At 40.3% G+C, this 21,142-nt stretch overlaps 1 protein-coding gene across 5 annotated transcripts in view; it reads right to left on the bottom strand.

Annotated features, from left to right (window-relative positions):
- Nucleotides 1-21,142, bottom strand: part of LAMA3 (laminin subunit alpha 3) — a 279,433-nt gene that overhangs the window by 180,389 nt on the left and 77,902 nt on the right. For all 5 annotated transcript variants that reach the window (XM_054537716.2, XM_063716859.1, XM_054537712.2 and 2 more), the window contains exons 8-11: nt 17,695-17,813; nt 7,016-7,106; nt 4,676-4,807; nt 2,965-3,027 (exon numbers count right to left, since the gene is read on the bottom strand). In XM_054537716.2, coding sequence (XP_054393691.2) covers nt 2,965-3,027; nt 4,676-4,807; nt 7,016-7,106; nt 17,695-17,813 — 405 coding nt within the window. The remainder of the gene's footprint in view (nt 1-2,964; nt 3,028-4,675; nt 4,808-7,015; nt 7,107-17,694; nt 17,814-21,142) is intronic.

The following is a 21,142-nucleotide window of genomic DNA, read 5'->3' as shown; positions in this document are numbered from 1 at the left end:
TTATTCCTCTAGGTCCTCTCCTTGAACTTCCTCTCTCTATCCCATGCTTCAGCCTTAATGACCTGTCTGCCATCCCCTCTCTCCTAGCCCCATGGCTTCTCTTCCCTGCCCCTCTGCCTTGCTGACTCCTCTTCATGCTCCAAGACTCAGCTGAGATACCTCCTCCTGCTGCTCTGGGGAAGCCCTTCCAGCACTTCTGTCTCTCTCCTTTATCCTCTCTCTCCCTCCCTTCCTCCTTCCTTCCTTCTTTCCTTCACCCTGGCTGTAAGGCTGCCCCTCCATATGCTCTTATGGCACTTAAATCCTGCCATTAGAACTGTTGACCTTTCTGTCTCCTCAGACTGGGAGCTCCCAGGCAGGAGGAACCATGTATCAGGCAGCTGCCTGGCAGTGACTAGCACAGCATAGGCACTCAATAAAACTTTAATGAATGAAGAATATGCTAAGTATTCAAGACTGCAATTCTCCTCAGTAGTCACCATTCCTTAAATTCTCCGTTACTGGCATCTATGCAGAGCCTCCAAACTGAGCTATCAGAATGTGCCTGGCCCTCTCTGAGACTTAGCGGGCAGGTCTCTAAGCCAATGTGACTGCCCCATCCTGCAGAGCTGCTGTCCTCAAGTGGCCCAGTATCTGACATGAGACAGTCCCACATACAGTGCAATAACGCACAGCACCATGGTTAGACTGAGGAGGAGTGTGGGTAGGGCAGAAGCAGGGAATGATGTCAGGAAGGTAACTGAGGTCCTGTTATAACTGACCTCCAGGGAGCCTTTGGTGCCACCCAGCAATCCCATGACTTTCCCAAGCCCAGCCTCCCGCCCACATTCCTGGATGACTCTCATACCTTCTCCCTACTCAACCCCAAGCCCTCCTCTCTTGCTTCTTGCTCTGACCTTGTTTGTTATTCCACAGAGAAAACTTTCAAAAAACAGCCAGAAGAGAATGTCCATGAGTTCCCACCACTGCCCCCACCCACCCCTCCTCTGGCCCATGCATTCTGCTTTCTCTTGTTTTAATGTTTCCCTGTCAACAAAGAGCAACTTCTTCCTTCTATCTGCTCAGCCGAAAAGCCTTGGAGTCACCCCAGAGCCCTCTCTTTCTCTAATATTCTACTTCTGGTCTAGCAAATCCCCAGCAAATCCTGTTGGTTCTACCTTCAGACGATATCCACAGTCTGTCCACTGCTGTCACCTCCGCTGACACCACCTGGGTCTGAGCCAACATCATCTCTTCCTCATGGATTATGGAAAAAGCTTCCCATCAGGCCCCCTTGCTTCTTCTCCTCTCTTCTCCTGAGATTTTCTTTCAATACAGTAGACCCAAAAAGCCCTTCTATATAATGTCACTTCTCTGTGCAAAACTCTCCATGGCTCCTGTCTCATTTTGAGTAAAAGGGAAGGCCTCTCTAGTGGCTGACGAGGGCCTCCAGCCAGCCCCTGGTGCCTTCCCTTCCTACCAGTCTCACCTTTCCTCGCTCCACTTTCACACACCTGGTCTCTTTTTGTTCACTGAACACCCTTGGCCCAGGGCTGCCCCTGCCCCGGGAAATTTGCACTTGCTCTTTCCTGTACCTGCTTCAGTGAGGCCTTCCCTGACTGCCCTAATTTAAATCTGTAAACCTCACATTCCCTAACCTCCTCTCTGTCTTGTTTTTTCAGCAGCGCTTATCACCAAGGCTGCCTCCAGCCCATACCTGAGTTACTATGTTGCTGTAGAGCCTGAACTTCACTGCCAAGGAGAGCTCTTCAGAAACCATCTTCTCTGCTGGCCCACACCATGGCGTTGCAGGAGGAGAGGCACTCGTGCTCACACATGACTGGCACTACCTCCTCCCCAGTGACCACCAGGCCTCTGCTGGCGCCCTGGGGTAGAAGAGGCAAACTCAGGGGATGTGAGCATGAGTCCGATGGTGCCCAGTCGTGGGCTGTGTGCATGTGCTGTGCCCTTCCCTTGGTGCAGGTGTGCCCTTCTGAGAACCTGTACCTCCCTGTGCATGCCGTGATGGGTCTATGTAGGAAACTCCCCATGGCTCCGGAACCCAGCGCAGAGGCCTGGAATCTTCTCACATGAGTTAGTTTGTGCCTATGATGTGAATGGCTCCCCCTTAAAAATGGCACCCATGTTCAGAATACAACTCTGCCTCTCACAGTCTAATGAATTAGCTATTTTCCTTGCTTAGGTTTCTATATTATATATGTTATTATCTGGGTTTCTCCACAGGAATATAAGCTCCAAGAAAGCAGGGAATTTTTTCTATTCTGTTCACTGCTAAGTCCCCAGTAGCCAGAATGGTACTTTGCACATAACAGGGAATCTTAAAATATTTATGGAACAAATGATTAGGTAAATGTAACACCCATATCCTCTAGCACTCATCCCTCCACCCTCAGAGACAGCTTACTGCACACCACTGCTACTCTCTGCCAGGGGCTTGTTTTGGGACTGCAGAAGCTCCTCCGCCTTCCTGAAGGCCAAGCTGTAAGTGTCAGAGAGTGAATGCCCCAGAAGCATTAATGCCTCCACTAATGGCAGATAACTGCCATTACCTGCCATTGCACCTTTATCATGGGTCCCTTCACTCCCTGACTCTCTCCCTTCCGGGGATCACCTGCCAAATAAATGACTTGCTTTCCATTCCTTTTTCAGGGTCTGTTTTCAGGGAACTCAAAAAAGACAACAGACCACTGGCTGCCATTGAAAGTCTTTGAGCAAGCTGGTGATATCTAATCCAAGCTCTGCACAGTTTCCTACGTCAGGTAGTGCCCTCGTAAAAGACAGGCTGGAGTGGGGACTGATGGGTGGGGAGTAGGTCAACAAGGAAACACCTGCAAGGCATCTACCATGCTCTAGGAAGGGAGGAAGGGAGACTTGGCCTTGGACGTGGCAGTGTGCACAGGAAGTAGGAAAAGAATAAGGGCATAACATTTTCACTGGAGTTAAACCAAAAGGGAGGTTACTTGCCTTTTATATCTCCAGCTACTGGATCTTCTGGACTTGGCGTAGAAACAGGAAAAATGGGAATTCCTGTAAAAATAGTTTATTAAAAAATACAGAGAATGATTAAGGAGATAGTAAAGTAAAACATTAAGCTGCACTAACTAGGAAGACACCCTCTGTCACTTAGTGAAAAGTAGCATATAGAGACGAATTTAAAGAAAGGCAATATTGCTATATCTCAAATGTGTTTAGTAACTGAAACCAGACTGGCCAGACATTCCCATTTGTATAACGATGAACAGAAATGAATGTTTCGTGCTCACAATAGCTAAGTCTCAGCCTGAGCAGGGATGAGTTTGGCTTCCTTAGCTTTTTTATTGTTTTTTGTTTTTAACATAAAATCAAAGCTTTAAAGAAATATTTTCTTTCATTTTTTTTCCTGACATTTTGTTTATGCCATAAAACTACTTCAGGTTTCTTCCTCTTCTTCTTTTCACTAAAAAGGCAGGCCGAGCACAGTGGCTCATGCCTGTAATCCCAGCACTTTGGGAAGCTGAGGCAGGCAGATAATCTGAGGTCAGGAGCTCAAGACCAGCCTGACCAACATGGAGAAACCCCACCTCTACTAAAAATACAAAATTAGCCGGGCATGGTGGCACATGCCTGTAATCCCAGCTACTCAGGAGGCTGAGGCAGGAGAATCACTTGAACCCAGCAGGCAGAGGTTGCGGTGAGCCAAGATCACACCATTGCACTCCAGCCTAGGCAACAAGAGCAAAATTCTGTCTCAAAAAAAAAAAAAAAAGGCAAATACAATTTCTGTTCAGCCTTCTACCAAGACTCACAGATTCAACATTGATAAAATTCTGATGTGGTGTCTCATCAACCAAAGTAGGACAGTCTCCTCAGAGAAAGTGGGTGCAATTTAAACAATTACCTGGGGTGGCAGGTGTGAACGAGAACATATAGTTACCCATTCATGTGAGTCCTGCCCCCATGTCCCCACAACTCAATATGCTTCTCCTATGATGGCTCTGCAGGAGTCAGGAGGGTGGGGCCAGGAAACATCTGATAGAGTGACACAGAGAGACAGGCTCTCCTTAAGACAGTGTTTCTTTGTCCTAACCCCAAAGTGCAGTTTTCCCACTGCTGCACAACAAACAGAGCCAACACTTGTCACAGTTTGCACAGCTGCTTTCACGGATTCTCCTGTTTCATGCTCTACAGTGTTTCTGACAGATATGTATTTTTTTCTCTTGGTGATGCTGAGATGTTCACTTAGATCACTGCAGTGGGCTGGAGTCGGGGTGCTTATAACTTGGCCTCTTGTACAGTAGGAGAGAGGAAACACGTCTCCCTGGGCTCCTGAAACACAACACACACTATATGCATGCAAACAAATAGCTGGAAGCCCATGATATTTCTCCTACATTTAGGAGGAAAAATCACACATATGGATTATTAAGTTGAAATTGCCAATATTTGAACTTTTTGACCTACTGAGATGGCAATTTCTATGGTACAACATAACACTTTGGAGATAAATAAGACTGTAAAATGTACTAATATAAAATTTATATTCCAAACTTTCAGAAACACTTTAACATAAATACAACCCACCTGGCCCCATTTCTGTCTCTCCTTCCCTACCTGTCTACCATGCCTCAGAGGTTAGTGCACAAAAGCCAGCTATGGACCAAAAAGGGTGGCTTCTTGTTCTGCAGTGGGTACTTACTCAAGCAAAATGGGAAACTGTAGTATCCAACTGCACACTTCTCACAGTTGTCTCCATGGAAATTTGGCTTGCAGTGACAGCGGCCTGAGCCCTGTTCACAGCCATCCGCGTGCTCAGGGTCACAGCTGCAGGCTAAGAGAAATCTCAGTTTTCAAAGGACCCGTCCTTCACTGCACTTAACAAAGCAAATATGTTCCAACACTTCCCAGGCAATGTTCCATACTTGATCCTTGGTCTACAGGTATTCTTGAAAGGGCACAGCCTATTTCCCACCTCACACCTGATTGATGGTTCTCACTGCCCGAAGCTCGTGAGCTCTCAGAGATCAGCTGTAATGAGCGTCCACACAGAAGTTCTCATGGATGTCATTTATCCCACTGAGCATTGCCCAGCTCACTGAGTCAGAGGCAAGGCCTGCACACTATAGTCAGAGGGGTTGGGGGTGGGGGTGGGGGTATATGCCTTAGCTCTGTTGGGTACAGCCCTTTCTAGCTATGAACCAACTGTGAATGTCCACAAAGTGGTCATCAATACACAGTTATGATACAGATACAAGTGTGGAGTGCCTAGACATGGAGATATAGTCTGTGGACAGCAGACCAAGACCCATAACCCAAATGTTAATTTGAGTGAAGTGGCTTACTGAAGGCAGCTTTTGCAACCAAAACCAATTATCAGGCACGATTATCAGGCTTGCACTGCAGTAAGGCATAATGGAAGTATAAGAAGTTTGTTGACCTCCCACTTGGGGGCCTCCCTTGACCTGGCAGGTGAACCCTGGACAGGGAAAATACTGTCACAGCTCATCTGAATACAACTCCTGCGAAGACCTGGGTGACCTGGCATCCTGGTGTCCTTTGCTTAATTTATTTAGGATTCATGCATCCTACTGATCCTTTACGCCAAGCCTCTAATACCTCTGTGGACCACTTCAATTATGAAAAAACTAGAAAGGTGATGAAACAGTGAGGCTCCTAATGAGGTACAATTACATTGGCAATGTCCTCTTTTCCTTTCCCAATGCCTATTCTTTGTAGGCACAAGACAGGCGATGGACATACTTTGCAGCATGATGTGGAAGAAGGAAGAAAAGTGAAAACACATTTTTTTTTTAACAACTAAGAATGCTCTAGAGAAGTAAATCCGTCTACATATTCCTCGGACTTCAGTACCCTCAAATGTTAATGATATGATTAATCATGGAGTGGGCGCAGGATTGACTTCAGGACTGGAATTGCTTTCCAACTGTGACAACCAGACAACGTAAAAGAACCAAGCATTGAATAGGGTATAGGTTGCACATGTAGGGAAAAGTCTGTAAATCTGACCCAAGATTCATAATTCTACAAGGAAAAACTAGAGGCATTCTTCTGTATAATAGAAGAGTTATGGCACAGTCATGTCAGACAGAAAAGAACTATATCCTGGATCTCGCGGTTAGCGGTTTTGTCATCTAGCCTAAATTATATATAACTACTCAGATTGTTTGGTTTCTCCGTATCTAAAAATGAGGACAATAATACAATGTCCTATTTGTTGTGATAATTAAACAAGACCTTTGTGAAAGTATTTAGGTAATGCCTCACATATGGCAAGTACTCAACAAATATTAGCTATTTTAAACAATGTGACTATTATTAAATCCTTATGAACTCATTACTGTGTTGTCTTGTTCTAATTCAAGTTTTTGTTGTTGTTGTTGTTGTTTCTGAGACAGAGTCTCACTCTGTCACCCAGGCTGGAGTGCAGTGGCGTGATCTTGGCTCACTGCAACCTCCGCCTCCTGGGTTCAAGCAATTCTCATGCCTCCACCTCCGGAGTAACTAGGATTACGGGTGAGCACCACAACAGCTGGCTAATTTTTTTGTATTTAGTAGAGACAGGGTTTTTCACCATGTTGGCCAGGCTCGTCTTGACCTCTTGGCCTCAAGTGATCCACCTGCCTCAGCCTCCCAAAGTCCTGGGATTACAGGCATGAGCCACCGCCTCCGGCCCAAAAATTGAAATTATTAGAGATCATAGAAACATGTCAAAACAACAGAAAATGGAGAAACTAACATTTATCACAGGCCTAATATGTGACAGGCCCAATGGTAAGTATTTTCCTACATGCTTTTGATTGCATTTTATTTAATCTTATGAAATATAATTTCCATTTACATGCAATAAATCCAAAATTCAAAGGGACTGTGTAAGTGACTGAGGTCACATAGCGAGCAGAACTAATACTCTGAAGAGAGAGGGCATGAAGGAAGTTGTTAACTGATCCAAAGTTAGCCTGATGACTTCATTAAGGCAGTACACACAGGCTAAGATACACCAACTTGAAATGAAACTTACGGATGCAGCCATCAGGGGCATCCACTGGAACCCCATAAGGGCGGTAATAGCCCTTAGCACACTGTTCACAGTTTACTCCAGCTGTGTTGTGCTAGAAAGAAACAAAAGAAACTTAAAAGGAAGGGTTCTGGGGAAGCTGATTCTCCTTATTTTGTGCTACTCACCAAGAGGAATAATTCTGTCATATACAATTGTAATTTTGAAGTCACTGAAATAATAATAAAAAGCATTAATCTTGACCTTGACCAAAATTTACCATAGGATTGGCTTAATCTTGGCTCTGGAATTTTTTCTTATTGGGAGAGGAAAGGAAACATTCCATCAACTGGACAAGCCCAGGCTTTATCCTTGATCAAAGAATTTGCTTTAATGAAGCACCTGACATGCGAGTGAGAAAACACTGAAGAGGACTGTTCTCATAGCCTCATTCAGAAGAACTGACAAATGGATAATGAATCGCCTACAGTTTAACCCAAGGGTCATGTGTGCATTTATACCTTCTCCAGTTTTGGAAGGAATAACAGATACAGATCCCTGTCTCTCTCCGTTCTAATTTTATCTGTGCTTTGTGCTTTAATCATAAAACCCTTCTCTGAATACCTCTGTTTCATTAATGGAAAATGGAGGCATGAGTCTCATACACGGAGCTCATTTGAAAGTACAATACTAGGCAGCTCTTTCCAGTTCATGGTTAATCCTTGTAATTGCCACAAAATTAAATTACCCAACATGCATCATCAGTTTCCAAGAACTATGGATCTAGCTCATTTCTGCCTGTTTTGCTCTAATTTGGGAATAATTAGGAGGACAATGTTCTTTCACTAATGAAAAGAAAGGCAGTAAGAAGTTAACAAGAACAAAAACACACTTTGACCCACACAAAAGTCTGCACAGAAACACAGAGGGGAGAACAAAGACCCATTCTGTATCCTCTCCTGTTTTAGATAATTTTATTAACTACAGACTTTTCTTTATTACCACTCCTTTTCCCATAGGCTAAAATCTGAATTCACTTTAATGTTGAGGTCTAAAACCACATTGGCCACTTCTGTGACTTGAAATTTACATGCATAAACATGGTGGGTAAATCAGAAACAGCTGTGGCCCACCTTCTCATCCAATGTCAATTAACCCTCAAATCTGTTGTTTGCCACTGTTTCTTACCATAGACAGAGGACATCAGGTTAACTTTGGCTTCCCAATCTTTTATTGTTGGAGTGGGAAATGAGAAAATGTTCTCTGAATTGGGCAGCCCAGGTTTCCCCCTCTACTACAAAGTGGTTAATGAAGTACCTGCTACCGAGAAATTATATTTTTAAGACACAAAGGATAGCAATGAAAGACTGAAAGAGAGCAACAAATTAGAGTAGTCTGTAGATAGAATAATGCCTGTAGTTTGCCTTGAAATCTCAGTGGTTCTCCAGAACCTGCACACCCTGAGGGCAAGACACACCACGTTATCCATGGACACCATGGTCCTGGTTGGACCAAGGCCAGGTTGAGACCCAAGGACAGTGGTGACTCTGTATTTCTATATTGGAGGTGTGGGAGAGGCAATCTTGTTGGGAGCAGTGGGAACTTGAAGATGCATTTGCCTGACACCTAAGAAGAGCAAACCCCAACTGTCCAAACTAAAGAGGGTGCTAATGGAATCTATGCAGGTAGCAAGATCGACTCCTCCCCACCTTAGTTAGTCCATCCTTTGGCACTACTGAGGGAGGTTTTCTATGGAATGCTCACCTACAACCAGGCCCTGCTCTAATCAGCTTTAGGTCTGAATTCCTTCAGGCAGAACTTTTCCAAGGTGCTTTTCCACCTTCAAGCAAACCCTCCATCTCTCTGCCTTTCTGTCTTTCTCTCAATTCCTTCACCACTCTGTCACCGGCTTCCATTTCTGTGAATCTCAAGCACGTAGAGACTCTGGGGTGGCCCATTCACCAGTCAGCCTCTCTCTGGAGGAGTTTCCCTACTTAGGCCTATAAGGCCAGACATGATCTGGCCTTTGTCACCCTCCAGATTCATCAACCCCCTGCTCACTCCCCTCCAGCTACACTGGGCTCCTTGGGAAGGGAAGGGAAGGGAAAGGAGGAGAAAGGAAAGGAAGGGGAAAAGAAAAGAAAAATTAACAGACTGGAAATAGCGAAACCAACATAACAAGGACACAACTAGGGAGTGAGTTTAAGACTTAGATCAGCCCAGGCACAGTGGCTCATGCCTGTAATCCCAGCACTTTGGGAGGCCAAAGTAGGTGGATCACAAGGTCAGGAGTTCAAGACCAGCCTGACCAACATGGTGAAACCCCGTCTCTACTAAAAATATAAAAATTAGCCGGGCATGGTGGCACGCACCTGTAATTCCAGCTACTCAGGAGGCTGAGGCAGGAGAATTGCCTGAACCCGGGAGGCAGAGGTTGCAGTGAGCCAAGATCACGCCACTGCACTCCAGCCAGGGTGACAGAGTGAGACTCCATCCCAAAAAAAAAAACTTAGATCAGAAGTCACATCTCTATGGAAGAGGTGAAACACTTTGTTTTAGTTCATGGAGATAAAGTATCTTCATGCATCATCTCAAACAACAGGGATAATCTTCAATCTTAGTTAAGAGCATCAATATTTAACCCAAGGGAAAGAAATCAAGAAGGAGTCAATTCAAAAATGTTGTGCTCCTGGCCTTCTTCTTTCATTACTCTTTTCTTTCAACATTTTATCTTGAAAAATTCCCAACTTTATAGTGAACACCTTTACACTCCCCCATCTACAATTTACCATTAATATTTTACCATATTTGCTTTATCACATAATTATCCATTCCTCTATCCATCCACTAATTCATCTTATCTCTTATGCATTTCAAAATAAATTGCAGCTATCAGTCACTTTCCCCTAAATACTTCACCATGCATTTAACTAGCTGGAATTCAATATTTGTTTACAGTTTTTTCTTCTGTTATAAAATTTATAAGTGCAAAAAACTTGTAAGTGCAAAACTATTAATTGTACATCCACTAAGACAAACGCATACATCTGTGAAACCCAATTCCTCATCTAGATATAGAGCATATCATTACCCCAAAGTTCCCCTTTCCCCTTCACAGTCAATCTCCATTATCAACTCTGCAGAGTCAACCACAGTTCTGATTTTCTCCACTATGGACTACTTTTACCTGTTTCAGAATTTCATTTAAATGGCCCTGATACTTTTGTGTGTGTGTGTTTTTAGTCGTCATTCACTCAGCATAATGTTTTTAAGATTCTTGCTTGTCGCTGCATCCATCAGTAGTTTCTTCCTCTCTGTTGCTCCACAGAATCCCATTCTATAGTTATGCCTGAGTTTCTTCATCCATTCTACTATTGTGGGTCACCTGGGCTATTTCTAGTTGGGGGTATTTGCATAAAGCTGCTATAAACTTTTTGAAAACAAACATTTCCATTTCTTATGAATAAATGCCTATGAGTGGAAATTGTGAGTAATGGGATAGGTGTATGTTTAGCTTTATTTTTTTTAAATGGCCGTTTTCCCAAAGCAGTTGTACCATTCTGCATTGTTATCAACAATGCGTGAATAGGTGTGGTTATTCCACATCCTCACCAAAATTTCATGTTGCCAGCCTTTTTAATAATAGTCATCCTTTAAAGCTGAGGAAAAAATAGCAATCCTGGGGAGTATGTAGTGGTATGTCATTGTAATTTTAATTCGCATTTCTCTGATGACTAATAATGTTAAGCTCTTTGATGTACATTTATTGGCCATTTATATATCTACTTTTGTCAAGTAGCTATTCAAATCTTTAGAATTTTTTTGAGGTTTTTTTTTTTTTTAACTGAGCTGTGGAAGTTCTTTATATATCCTGGATACCAACCATTTGTCAGGTTTATGTTTTGTGAATATTTTCTGTCTGTGACTTGCCTATTCATTTTCTTAATAGCATGTTTTGTTTTGAGCAGAAGTTTTTAATTTTGATAAAATCTAAATTCTCAATTTTTCATGGTTATTGCTGATGTTTTTGTCTAGTTTTATAAATTGCCAATAGGATGGTATTTAAATCTCCAACTATGATCATAGAATTGTCTATTTTTCCCTCTAATTCTGTCAAATTTTGCTTCACATATTTTAAAGCTCTATTATTAGATGCAAACACACTTATGATTATTGTCTCCCTGATGAATTTACTCTTAGCATTATGAAATGTCTTTATTTATTTGTGTTAATGCTCCTTGTCTTAAAGTTTACTTTACCTGATATTTTTACTCTATCCTTCTAATGTTTATTGTTTACATAGCATATTTTTTCCCATTCATTTACTTTCAACTTGTCTTTATATTTAAAGGTAAGTACTTGTAAACAATATAGTTGAGTCTTGCTTTTTTATTCATTCTTATTGCTTCTGCCTTTGAATTGGAGTGTTTAGTCCATTAACATTTAGAGTATTTTTGATATAGCTAGATTTTTTGCCACTATTTGTATCTATTTTCTGCTTGCCCCTTCCTTTTGTGTTTGGTGTGTGTGTATGTGGTTTTGTGTGTGTGTATGTGTGCTTGCGCACGTGCGTGCATTTCATCCCCTGTTCCTCCATTTATCTATTTTTTGGATTATTTGAATGTTTTTAAAATTACCTTTAGAAGTATCTATTGGCCTTTTAGCTGTACCTGTTTGCATTATTTTGTCAGCAGTTGTTTTAGGGACTACAATATATATCCTTCATGTCTCACAGTCAAATTAGAGTTAATTTTGTATTATTCTTTATGCTATTGTTGCATATGTATTATATTTACCTGCATTTTATAAATACCATGAGACAACGTCATAAATTTTGTTGTAAGCAGCCCTACATACTCTAATTTTTTCCAGCTATATTGAAGTATTATTTACAAAATATTCTTTTATTTTCCTTTTCCATTATTTATTCTCTCCTCCAAAACATTTACAAATGGAATTGAGTAAAGGAAAATAATTACAGATCACTGTATTACCATAAAAGGGCAGAGATTTGGAAATAAAGAGGGGTTGGGAAGATAGATAGTTTCCTAAAATTCTTTTTTCAAAAAAAAATTCAACTCTAATTTTAGATTCGGGGTACATGTGCAGATTTGTTAGCTGAATATATTGCATGACGCTCAGCTTTGGTGTATGATTGATCCTGCCACCCAGGTACTGAGCATAGTACCCAATAGTTAGTTTTTCGACTGTTGTCGCCCTTCTTCTCTCTCCCCTCTAGTAGTCCCCAGTGTCTACTGTTGCCACCTTTATGTCCATGAGTACCCAACGTTTAATTCCCACGTGAAAGTGAGAACATGTGGCATTTAGTTTTCCGGTTTTGCATTAATTTGCTTAGGATAATGACCTCCAGCTGCATCCATACTGCTGCAAAGGGTATGATTTCATTCTTTTTTATGTCTGTGTAATAGTCCATCATGTATATGTACCACATTTACTTTATCCAATCCACCACTGATAGGCACCAAGGTTGATTCCATGTCTTTGTTATTGTAAATAATGCTCCAATGAACATATGAGTGTATGTGACCTTTTGATGTAATAGTTTATTTCTTTTGGATATATGCCAAGTAATAGGATTACTGGATTGAATAGTAGCTTTGTTTTAAGTTCTTTGAGAAATCTCCAAACTGCTTTCCATAGTGGCTAAAATAATTTACATTCCCACCAGCAATGTATAAGTGTTCTCTTTTCTCTGCAACCTGACCAGCATTTGTTGTTTTTTGCCTTTTAATAATAGCCATTCTAGCTGGTGTGAGATGATATCTCACTGTGGTTTTGAAATGCATTTCTATGATGATTAGTGATATGGAGCATTTTTTCATATGTTTGTTGGTCACTTGTATGTCTTCTTCTGCAAAGTGTCTGTTCATGTCTTTTGCCCATTTTTTAATGGAGTTATTTGTTTTTTGCTTGCTGAACTATTGAAGTTCCTTATAGATTCTGAATATTAGACCTTTGTTAGATGCACAGTTTGCAAATATTTTCTCCCACTCTGTAGGCTGTCTGTTTACTCTGTTGATAGTTTTGTTTTTGTTTTTGTTTTTTTTTTGTAGTATAGAAGCTCTTTAGTTTAATTAGGTCCCATTTGTCAATTTTTTGTTTTGTTGAAATTGCTTTTGAGGACTTAGCCATAAATTATTTCCCAAGGCCAATGTCCCGAATGGTGTTTCCTAGGTTTTCTTATAGGAGTCTTATAGTTTGAGGTCTTACATTTAAATCTTTAGTCCATCTTGAGTTAATTATTGTATAATATATGGTGAAAGGTAGGGGTCCAGTTTCATTTTTCTGCAGATGGAGAGCCAACTATCTTAGCACCATTTATTGAATAGAAAGTCCTTTCCTTGCCAGGCATGGTGGCTTACACCTGTAATCCCAGCACTTCGGGAGGCTGAAGCGGGTGGATCACCTGAGGTCAGGAGTTTGAGACCAGCCTGGCCAACATGGTGAAACTGTGTCTCTACTAATAATAAAAAATTAGCCAGGCATGGTGGCATGCACCTGTAGTCCCAGCTACTTGGGAGGCTGAGGCAGGAGAATCGCTGGAACCCAGGAAGCGGAGGTTGCAATGAGCTGAGATCGTGCCACTGCATTCCAGCCTGGGCAACAGAGTGAGACTCTGTCTCAGAAAAAAGGAAAAAAGAAAGTCCTTTCCTCATTGCTTATTTTTGTTAACTTTGTTGAAGATCAGATGGCTGTAGGTGTGTGGCTTTATTTTTGAGTTCTGTATTCTGTATAGTTTGAAGTCAGGTAATGTTATGCCTCTAGCTTTGTTCTTTTTGCTTAGGGTTGCTTTGGCTATCTGGGCTCTTTTTTTGGTTTCACCTGAATTTTAGAATAGTTTTTTATAGTTTTGTCAAAAATGACATGGATAGAAATAGTGTTGAATCTGTAGATTGCTTTGGGCAGTATGGCCATTGTAATGATACTAATTCTTCCAATCCATGAGCATGGAATGTCTTTTCATTTGTTTTTGTCATCTATTATTTCTTTTGGCAGTATTTTGTACTTGTCCTTGTAGAGATCTTTCACCTCCTCGGTTAGATGTATTTCTAGATTTGGGCTTTTTTTATTGTTTGTTTTTTGCAGTTATTGTAAATGGGATTGTGTTCTTGATTTGGCTCTCAGCTTGAACATTATTGGTGCGTAGAAATGCTACTGATTTTTGTACATAGATTTGTATCCTGAAACTTTACTGAAGTTATTTATCAGTTCCAGAAGCCTTCTGGGAGAGTCCTTAGGTTTTCTAAGTATAGAATCATATCATTAATAAAGAGAGATAGTTTGACTTTTTCTTTTCCTATTTGGATGTCTTCTATATCTTTCTCTTGCCTGATTGCTCTGGCTAGGACTTCCAATAATTATTGTTATTATTATTTTTTTTTGAGACAGTCTTTTTCTGTCACCCAAGCTGGAGTGCAGTGGCATGATCTTGGCTCACCACAACTTCTGCCTCCTGGGTTCAAGTGATTCTCATGCCTCAGCCTCCCAAGTATCTGGGATTACAGGTGCAATCCCTGCAATGCCTGGCTAATTTTTGTATTTTTTAACAGAGGCAGGGTTTCACCATGGTGGCCAGGCTGGTCTCGAACTCCCGACCTCAGGTGATCTGCCCACCTCGGCCTCCCAAAGTTCTGGGATTACAGGCATGAGACACTGCGCCCAGCCAATAATTTGTTTTTAAATAGTACTTCATATTTGCCCAGACACGTAACATACTCTTCATTTCTTCCTAAAGATCTGAGTTTCCATCTCGTATCACCTCTCTTTAACCTGAAGAACTTCTTTTAGCATATCTTGTAGTGTAGGTCTCTTAGGCAATAAATTCTCTTAGTTTTATTTTATCTACCAAACAATTTTCTTTTTGCTTTTATTCTTGAAGGATATTTTTACTGAATACAGAATTCTGGGATGATGGTTCTTTTTTCTTCTAGCACTTTAAAGATATTATTCCTTCTGTGACCGCCACAGTTTCTAATAAAAAGTCCACAGTCATATTATGTTGTAATGTTTTCTCTGTCTACTTTCAAGATTTTCACTTTGTCTTAGAATTTCAGCAATTTGACTCCACTAGGCCTAGGAATTATTTTCTTTGTATTTCTCCAGGTTAGGATTCATTAAGCTTCTTGAATCTTAGCCTATTGCAAAATTTGAGGTATTTCTTACCATTATTTCTTCACCTTTTTTTCTGATTCATTGTCTCTTCTCTGCTTCTGGGAGTCCAATTACACGTTCGTTACATCTTTTGCTATTGTCTCACAGGTTCCCAAATCTCTGTTCATTTGAAATATATATTTTTTTCTTTCTCTTCTTCAGACTAGATAAATTCTACTAATCTATCTTCAAATTCACTGACTCTTTCTTCTATTACCTCCATTCTGCTATTCGGCCCCTCCAGTGGATTTTTTATTTAACATATTGCATTTTTTAGTTATAGAATTTTCATTTTGATCCTTTTACAGTTTTTATTTCCCTGCTGATATTTATTATCTTTTCAATCACTTTGACTATATTTTAATCTATTCTCTTGAGCATAATTATAATAGCAGCTCTAAAATCCTTAACTGCTAATTCCAACATCTGGGGCATGTCAGAATTGGTCCCTATTCATTGTCTTTTCTCTTGAGAATGGGTCACTTTTTTTTGAATCTTCATATGTTAGAAAATCTAGGGTTGTATCCTACAGATTGTGAATATTGTGTTGTAGGGATTCCAAATCCATTAGCATTCCTCTAAAAAATGTTTTTTTTTTTCTTTATGAGACAATTAACTTTACTCAAGCTGCACATTCTGACTCTTAAGTGGTAACTGAAATATCAAGTAAGTTATCTTAGTCTCAGATGAAATCCATCCTGTGCTTGGATTGTAGGGAAAATGGACTGAGGGGTCAGTCAGAAACTTGAGAAGAATTTATATACAGAATTAGGGATTTCCCTGCTCTTGACTTCTCTTTTCCTGGACTCCCCACCAACTTTCCACAAGTTGGAGTTGTCCTAAGCTCTGCTCTCTGGTTCTTCAGAGAACAGAGCTTTAAGACAAAGCTTCCATATTTCTGGAGAAATTTTAGCCAGACCACATGGGACCAACTTTGGCCTCCCCTCTGGGTAAAAGTCATAAAAATATGTAACTCACCCTATACTGATCCCTTTTGCCAAGTGCAGCTCTCCTCCAGTATCTTCCTGCTTATTTTTACTCTTCAGTGCTTTCAGATCATGGTTTTTGTGGTTTTGTTGTTTGTTTATTTGTCTTTTGTATTTTGCCCACAGTTTATCATATGAAACCCCAAAATATGACTCATTCTTAAGAGAAAAGACAATCAATAAAGACCAATCCTCCATGGTAGGGTTGAGTCCTGCAGCAGCCACTAAACCATAAAAGAAGCAGAACTCTTTCCTTGACCTTTGATTATCAATATAATATAAAAGTTAATTATGCTGCTAAAATGTACACTCAAAAATGGCTAAAATGGTAAATTTTATGTCTATTTCACCACAATAAACATTTTAAAGTTAATTATGCTACCTAAATATCTAACTTAGTAAAAGGCATTTTAAGTTGGAAAACAAATGCAGTGCACCCAAACAAAAGTTCAGCAATTTCATAAGCAAAAAAAAAAAATGTTTTTGCAGACCCACTATGAAAAAAAGACTATATTGATGGTTTTCTGGAACAACAAAGTACAAAACATAATATCACTGACAGAATGATGAAGAATAACAAAGTATTCTAAAGACACATTGAATGGGCTTGACCTTTCATCCAGAGAAAGGATTCTACCTACACATTCTAGTCCAGTGTTTCTGCAACTTAACAATGCACACAAATCACTTGAAGGTCTTATAGTGCTTAGCCTTATCCTGGTATTTCTCACTTACACATAAAACCTTGTGATTTGTAACAAACCTATGACTTATATTTTACTTATATTTTAATTATCTGCAATAACAGATGATATAAAAGTAGGAGGGGGAGACAAGTGAAGAATGGTGGCTCTCTCTATGAGTATGTAGCCCTGGTTTCATATTAATGGGCATCTCATGTGAAGAACGCCTCCTCAGTGGTAACATTAACAAAACATCTAAAAGAACACAAGAAAGAATGACAATGTAGACCAAATTCATAAACATTTGACAGGACTGTTAATGAATATCTCAATGAAGAGATACCTTCCTCCACCATACACTCCCTTAACTAAATTCCAATGAAACCAGTTGTCCTACAGAAGGAATGAAAAATTAGTGTTTCATATTTGATGTCTATGAAAGACATCATTAATTATTCATAAGGCATTTCCTCACTGAGTCTAGACTCAGAATCTGTCTGAAAACAGGATGCAGGGTTAGCACTAACATTAATAACTACTTGTCCTCCTATCTTAGAGTTTTTCTATCACAAGATGGATAGCAGCCACAGATGACAACCAGGAATCCTCCTCTCCATTTAGGCAAAGATCTAAATGGAGAAACTGATCAAAGGGGTGTGGGTAAACATACCTCAGTCCATTTTCCCTACAATCCCTAAATTACATCCAGCTAACAAGGCCTTGTGTGAGCAACAGTGGAGAAATGGTCTCAGAAAACTCTTACAATTGCCTGTCACTTTCTTGACATCTCTTCAGGAGCAGAGCTTACTGAATACTCATTCCCCATGACAACACATCCACTTTGATTTAAATAGTGCCTCACCTGACAGTTAATGCACACCCCTCCACCAGCATAGATGCCCTGGGTAGTCAAGCTTGCCTGCTGCCGCTCAACATCTGGATCATAGTAACAGTCGCTGGCATGGCCGTGGCAGTTGCATGCTGAAAAAAAAGCATAATAAGTCAATATTCTCATTATTACTATCAGACGCTTAGTAAATAGTGTAAATAATATTACTGCTAATTGAGCTATAAAAAAGTCTATTCTGGAACACCCAGGACACTCTTAGGGGAAAATTTTTAGGGCTCTTTACACAAAGACCAGGCTGTACTAAGATACAGTTTAGAACTCCTTTCATTTGATATTCCATGAGCGAAGTTTCTCTTTTTTAAAAAAGATACTACTTGGGGCCAGGCGCAGTGGCTCACGCCTGTAATTCCAGCACTTTGGGAGGCCTAGGTGGATGGATCACAATGAGTTCAGGAGTTTAAGACCAGCCTGGCCAATATGGTGAAACCCTGTCTCTACTAAAAATACAAAAATTAGCCAGGCGTGGTGGCATGCGCCTGTAGTCCCAGCTATTCGGGAGGCTGAGGCAGAAGAATCACTTGAACCCAGAAGGCGGAGGTTGCAGTGAGCCAAGATCTCGCCACAGCACTCCAGCCTGGGAGACAGAGCGAGACTCCATCTCAAAATATATATATACTATTTGGGAGGCTGAGGCATGAGAATCCTTGAAACCATGAGGCAGAGTTTGTAGTGAGCCGAGATAGTGCCACTGCACTTCAGCCTGCGCGACAGAGTGAGACTCCATTCTCCCTGCCACCGCCCCCACCCCCAAAGAAAGATATATAATCATAACAAAGGAAGGTACATTGAAATGCAGGAACACTGCCCAAGGCAACCTGGAAGTGTGTCGGGGCAGCTATCTTCATTTTGGTTCAAGTAAATTTTTTTTTTTTTTTTTTGGTAACAGTCTCGCTCTGTCACCCAGGCTGGAGTGCAGTGGCACGATCTTGGCTCACTGCGACCTCTGCCTCCTGGGTTCAAGCGATTCTCCCACCTCAGCCTCCCAAGTAGCTGGCACTACAGGCACCAGCCACCACACCCAGCTAACTTTAGTATTTTTAGTAGAGATGGGGTTTCACCATGTTGACCAGGCTGGTCTTGAACTCCTGACCTCAAGTGACCCGCCTGCCTCGGCCTCCCAAAGTGCTGGGATTACAAGCATGAGCCATCTCGCCCAGCCATTAAGTAACCTCCTTAAAATTGTATTTTGTGCTGCAGCGTCTTCCTTTAGGTCAACAATTTGAATAATATATTTATTTTATTTATTTACTTTTGCAACAGGATCTCACTGTCACCCAGATGGAGTGTAGTGGTGTGGTCACGGCTCAGCACAGTCTCAACTACCTGGGCTCAAGTAATCCTCCCACCTCAGCCTCCCAAGTAGCTGGGACTACAGACACGTGCCACCATGACCAGCCAATTTTTAATTACTTGTAGAGACAAGGTCTCACTGTGTTGCCCAGGCTGATCTCCAACTACTGGGCTCAAGCGATCCTCCTGCCTTGGCCACCCAAAGTACTGGGATTACAGGCGTGAGCCACCCACCCAGCAATATATTTATTTTAGTTGGTGTTTTTATTTAATTGCAATTAAACACTAACATTATTATTTATTACTGTGAAAGACCAGTATGTAGCTCTAATTTTTCCCTTAACAACTAATGTATTTAAATAGTATTAATTCAAAAACTTTTGTATATAATCTTCGTTTCATTGTTTCTTTATTTTACTGGCATGTTTTATACATACAAAATTCAATAAAATAAAATTTCACTGTCAAAAAAACATACATCCAAATGCCAATTAAACTTCATGCACGAAGAGAATATTATTACTACCACTATTACTACTACTAACAATAGCAATTGAGCTCTTAACACACTGTGAAAAGTGTTTTACATGAATTATCTCATTTAATCTGCCCAGTAACTCTCTAAGGTAGGTACCATTATCCCTATAGTCCAGATTGGAAAACTGGGGCTTAGGTTGAGGAATATGCCCATCGTTACATAGCTTATAACTAGGAGAGGCGAAATTCTGACCTGTCTTTGTTTGACTGCAGAACCTATGCTCTTAGCCAACACTCTAAACCTTTCATTTCAACACTATATGGTAATCGTATGGGAATAATCTTAATGTTTAATTATAGGGGAATGGCTCAGCAAGCAACAGTATATTTGTTTGATTGTAAGTTCTATGACGGCAAGGGCTGTATGTGTTTTGTTTGCAATAGAGCATAGTTCTCAGCACACAGTGGGTACTCAACAAACACATGGAACAAAACTCTGTACCATCAAAAATGATGTCAAAGCATTTTTAATGATTGGGAAAATACGGGGAAATATCTAAAAATATCAAGTGAAAAAATTAGGATATAAAATTATGTAGATTATATAATCTTGAGTATTTAAAGTATGTATAAAATACTACGTATCTAACAAAATATTAATAGTAGCTCTCTGCTATGGTCCAAATGCTTGTGCCCCCCAACCCCAAATTCATAGGTGAAACCTAATCACCAGTTATTAGGAGATGGGCCCTCTGGAAGGTGATAAGTGCCCTTATAAAAGAGGCCCAGAAAGCTTCCTTGCCTGTTCCACCATGTAAGGACACAGCAAGAAAGTGGCATCTATGAACAAGAAAGCAGGCCCTCACCAGACACCAAATCTGCTGGTGCCTTACTCTTGGACTTACCAGCCTCCAGAACTTTGAGGCTATTGTTTATAAGCTACCCAGATGTTACAGCAGCTGAACAGACTAAGACACTGTTGGGGTAGTTAAATTCTTGGTGATTTTACTTTATTTATTTTTTTAATTTCCAAGTTATCTACAAATAGTATATAATACTTCTAAAATTACAAAGTATAATTTAAAACTCATTTGGGATTTTCATCTTTGCCACAATGAAAAAGATTTAACATGAGTAAAATTCTTATTCTTTCTTAGGCAGACTATATATTCATTATATTCCAATTACATCAAAATTTCCAAGTCTTGTTAGTAATTTGTATGTTTTAATCAATTTCCCAGGTGACTATGTGAAGGAAGACTTAATTAGATATTACACAAATTACCCTATAACTTGTAAAACAGGCTCAGTGCCTTCTTATCTTCATTTTCTCTGTGGTGCCATGATTTTAAAAAATCAAGACATTTATATTTACTACATCAGTCATTTCTTGAGAAGTCTGTTTATTTTGAATTGTATATTTCAAAGAGAATTTAGAAAGCACCTAATAAATGGATCCTGATAGGTCTGACTTTCATGCACTATTTTTGTAACTTTTAACAATTTAATACATTTTAAAAGGATAAAAACTTATTAAAGGAGATTTAAATTTTTTTCGTATGTGTTGCAGTGAAGCATGTTATTTACAGAGGGTTCCATTAGTCTGGAAAACTAATCAGGTTGCAAATACTGG

The sequence above is a fragment of the Pongo abelii genome, chromosome 17 (assembly GCF_028885655.2).
Source record: "Pongo abelii isolate AG06213 chromosome 17, NHGRI_mPonAbe1-v2.0_pri, whole genome shotgun sequence".
NCBI classification, from domain to species: domain Eukaryota; kingdom Metazoa; phylum Chordata; class Mammalia; order Primates; family Hominidae; genus Pongo; species Pongo abelii.
The sequence above is the reverse complement of the archived record's forward strand: the minus strand, read 5'-3'. Positions and strand labels throughout refer to the sequence as shown.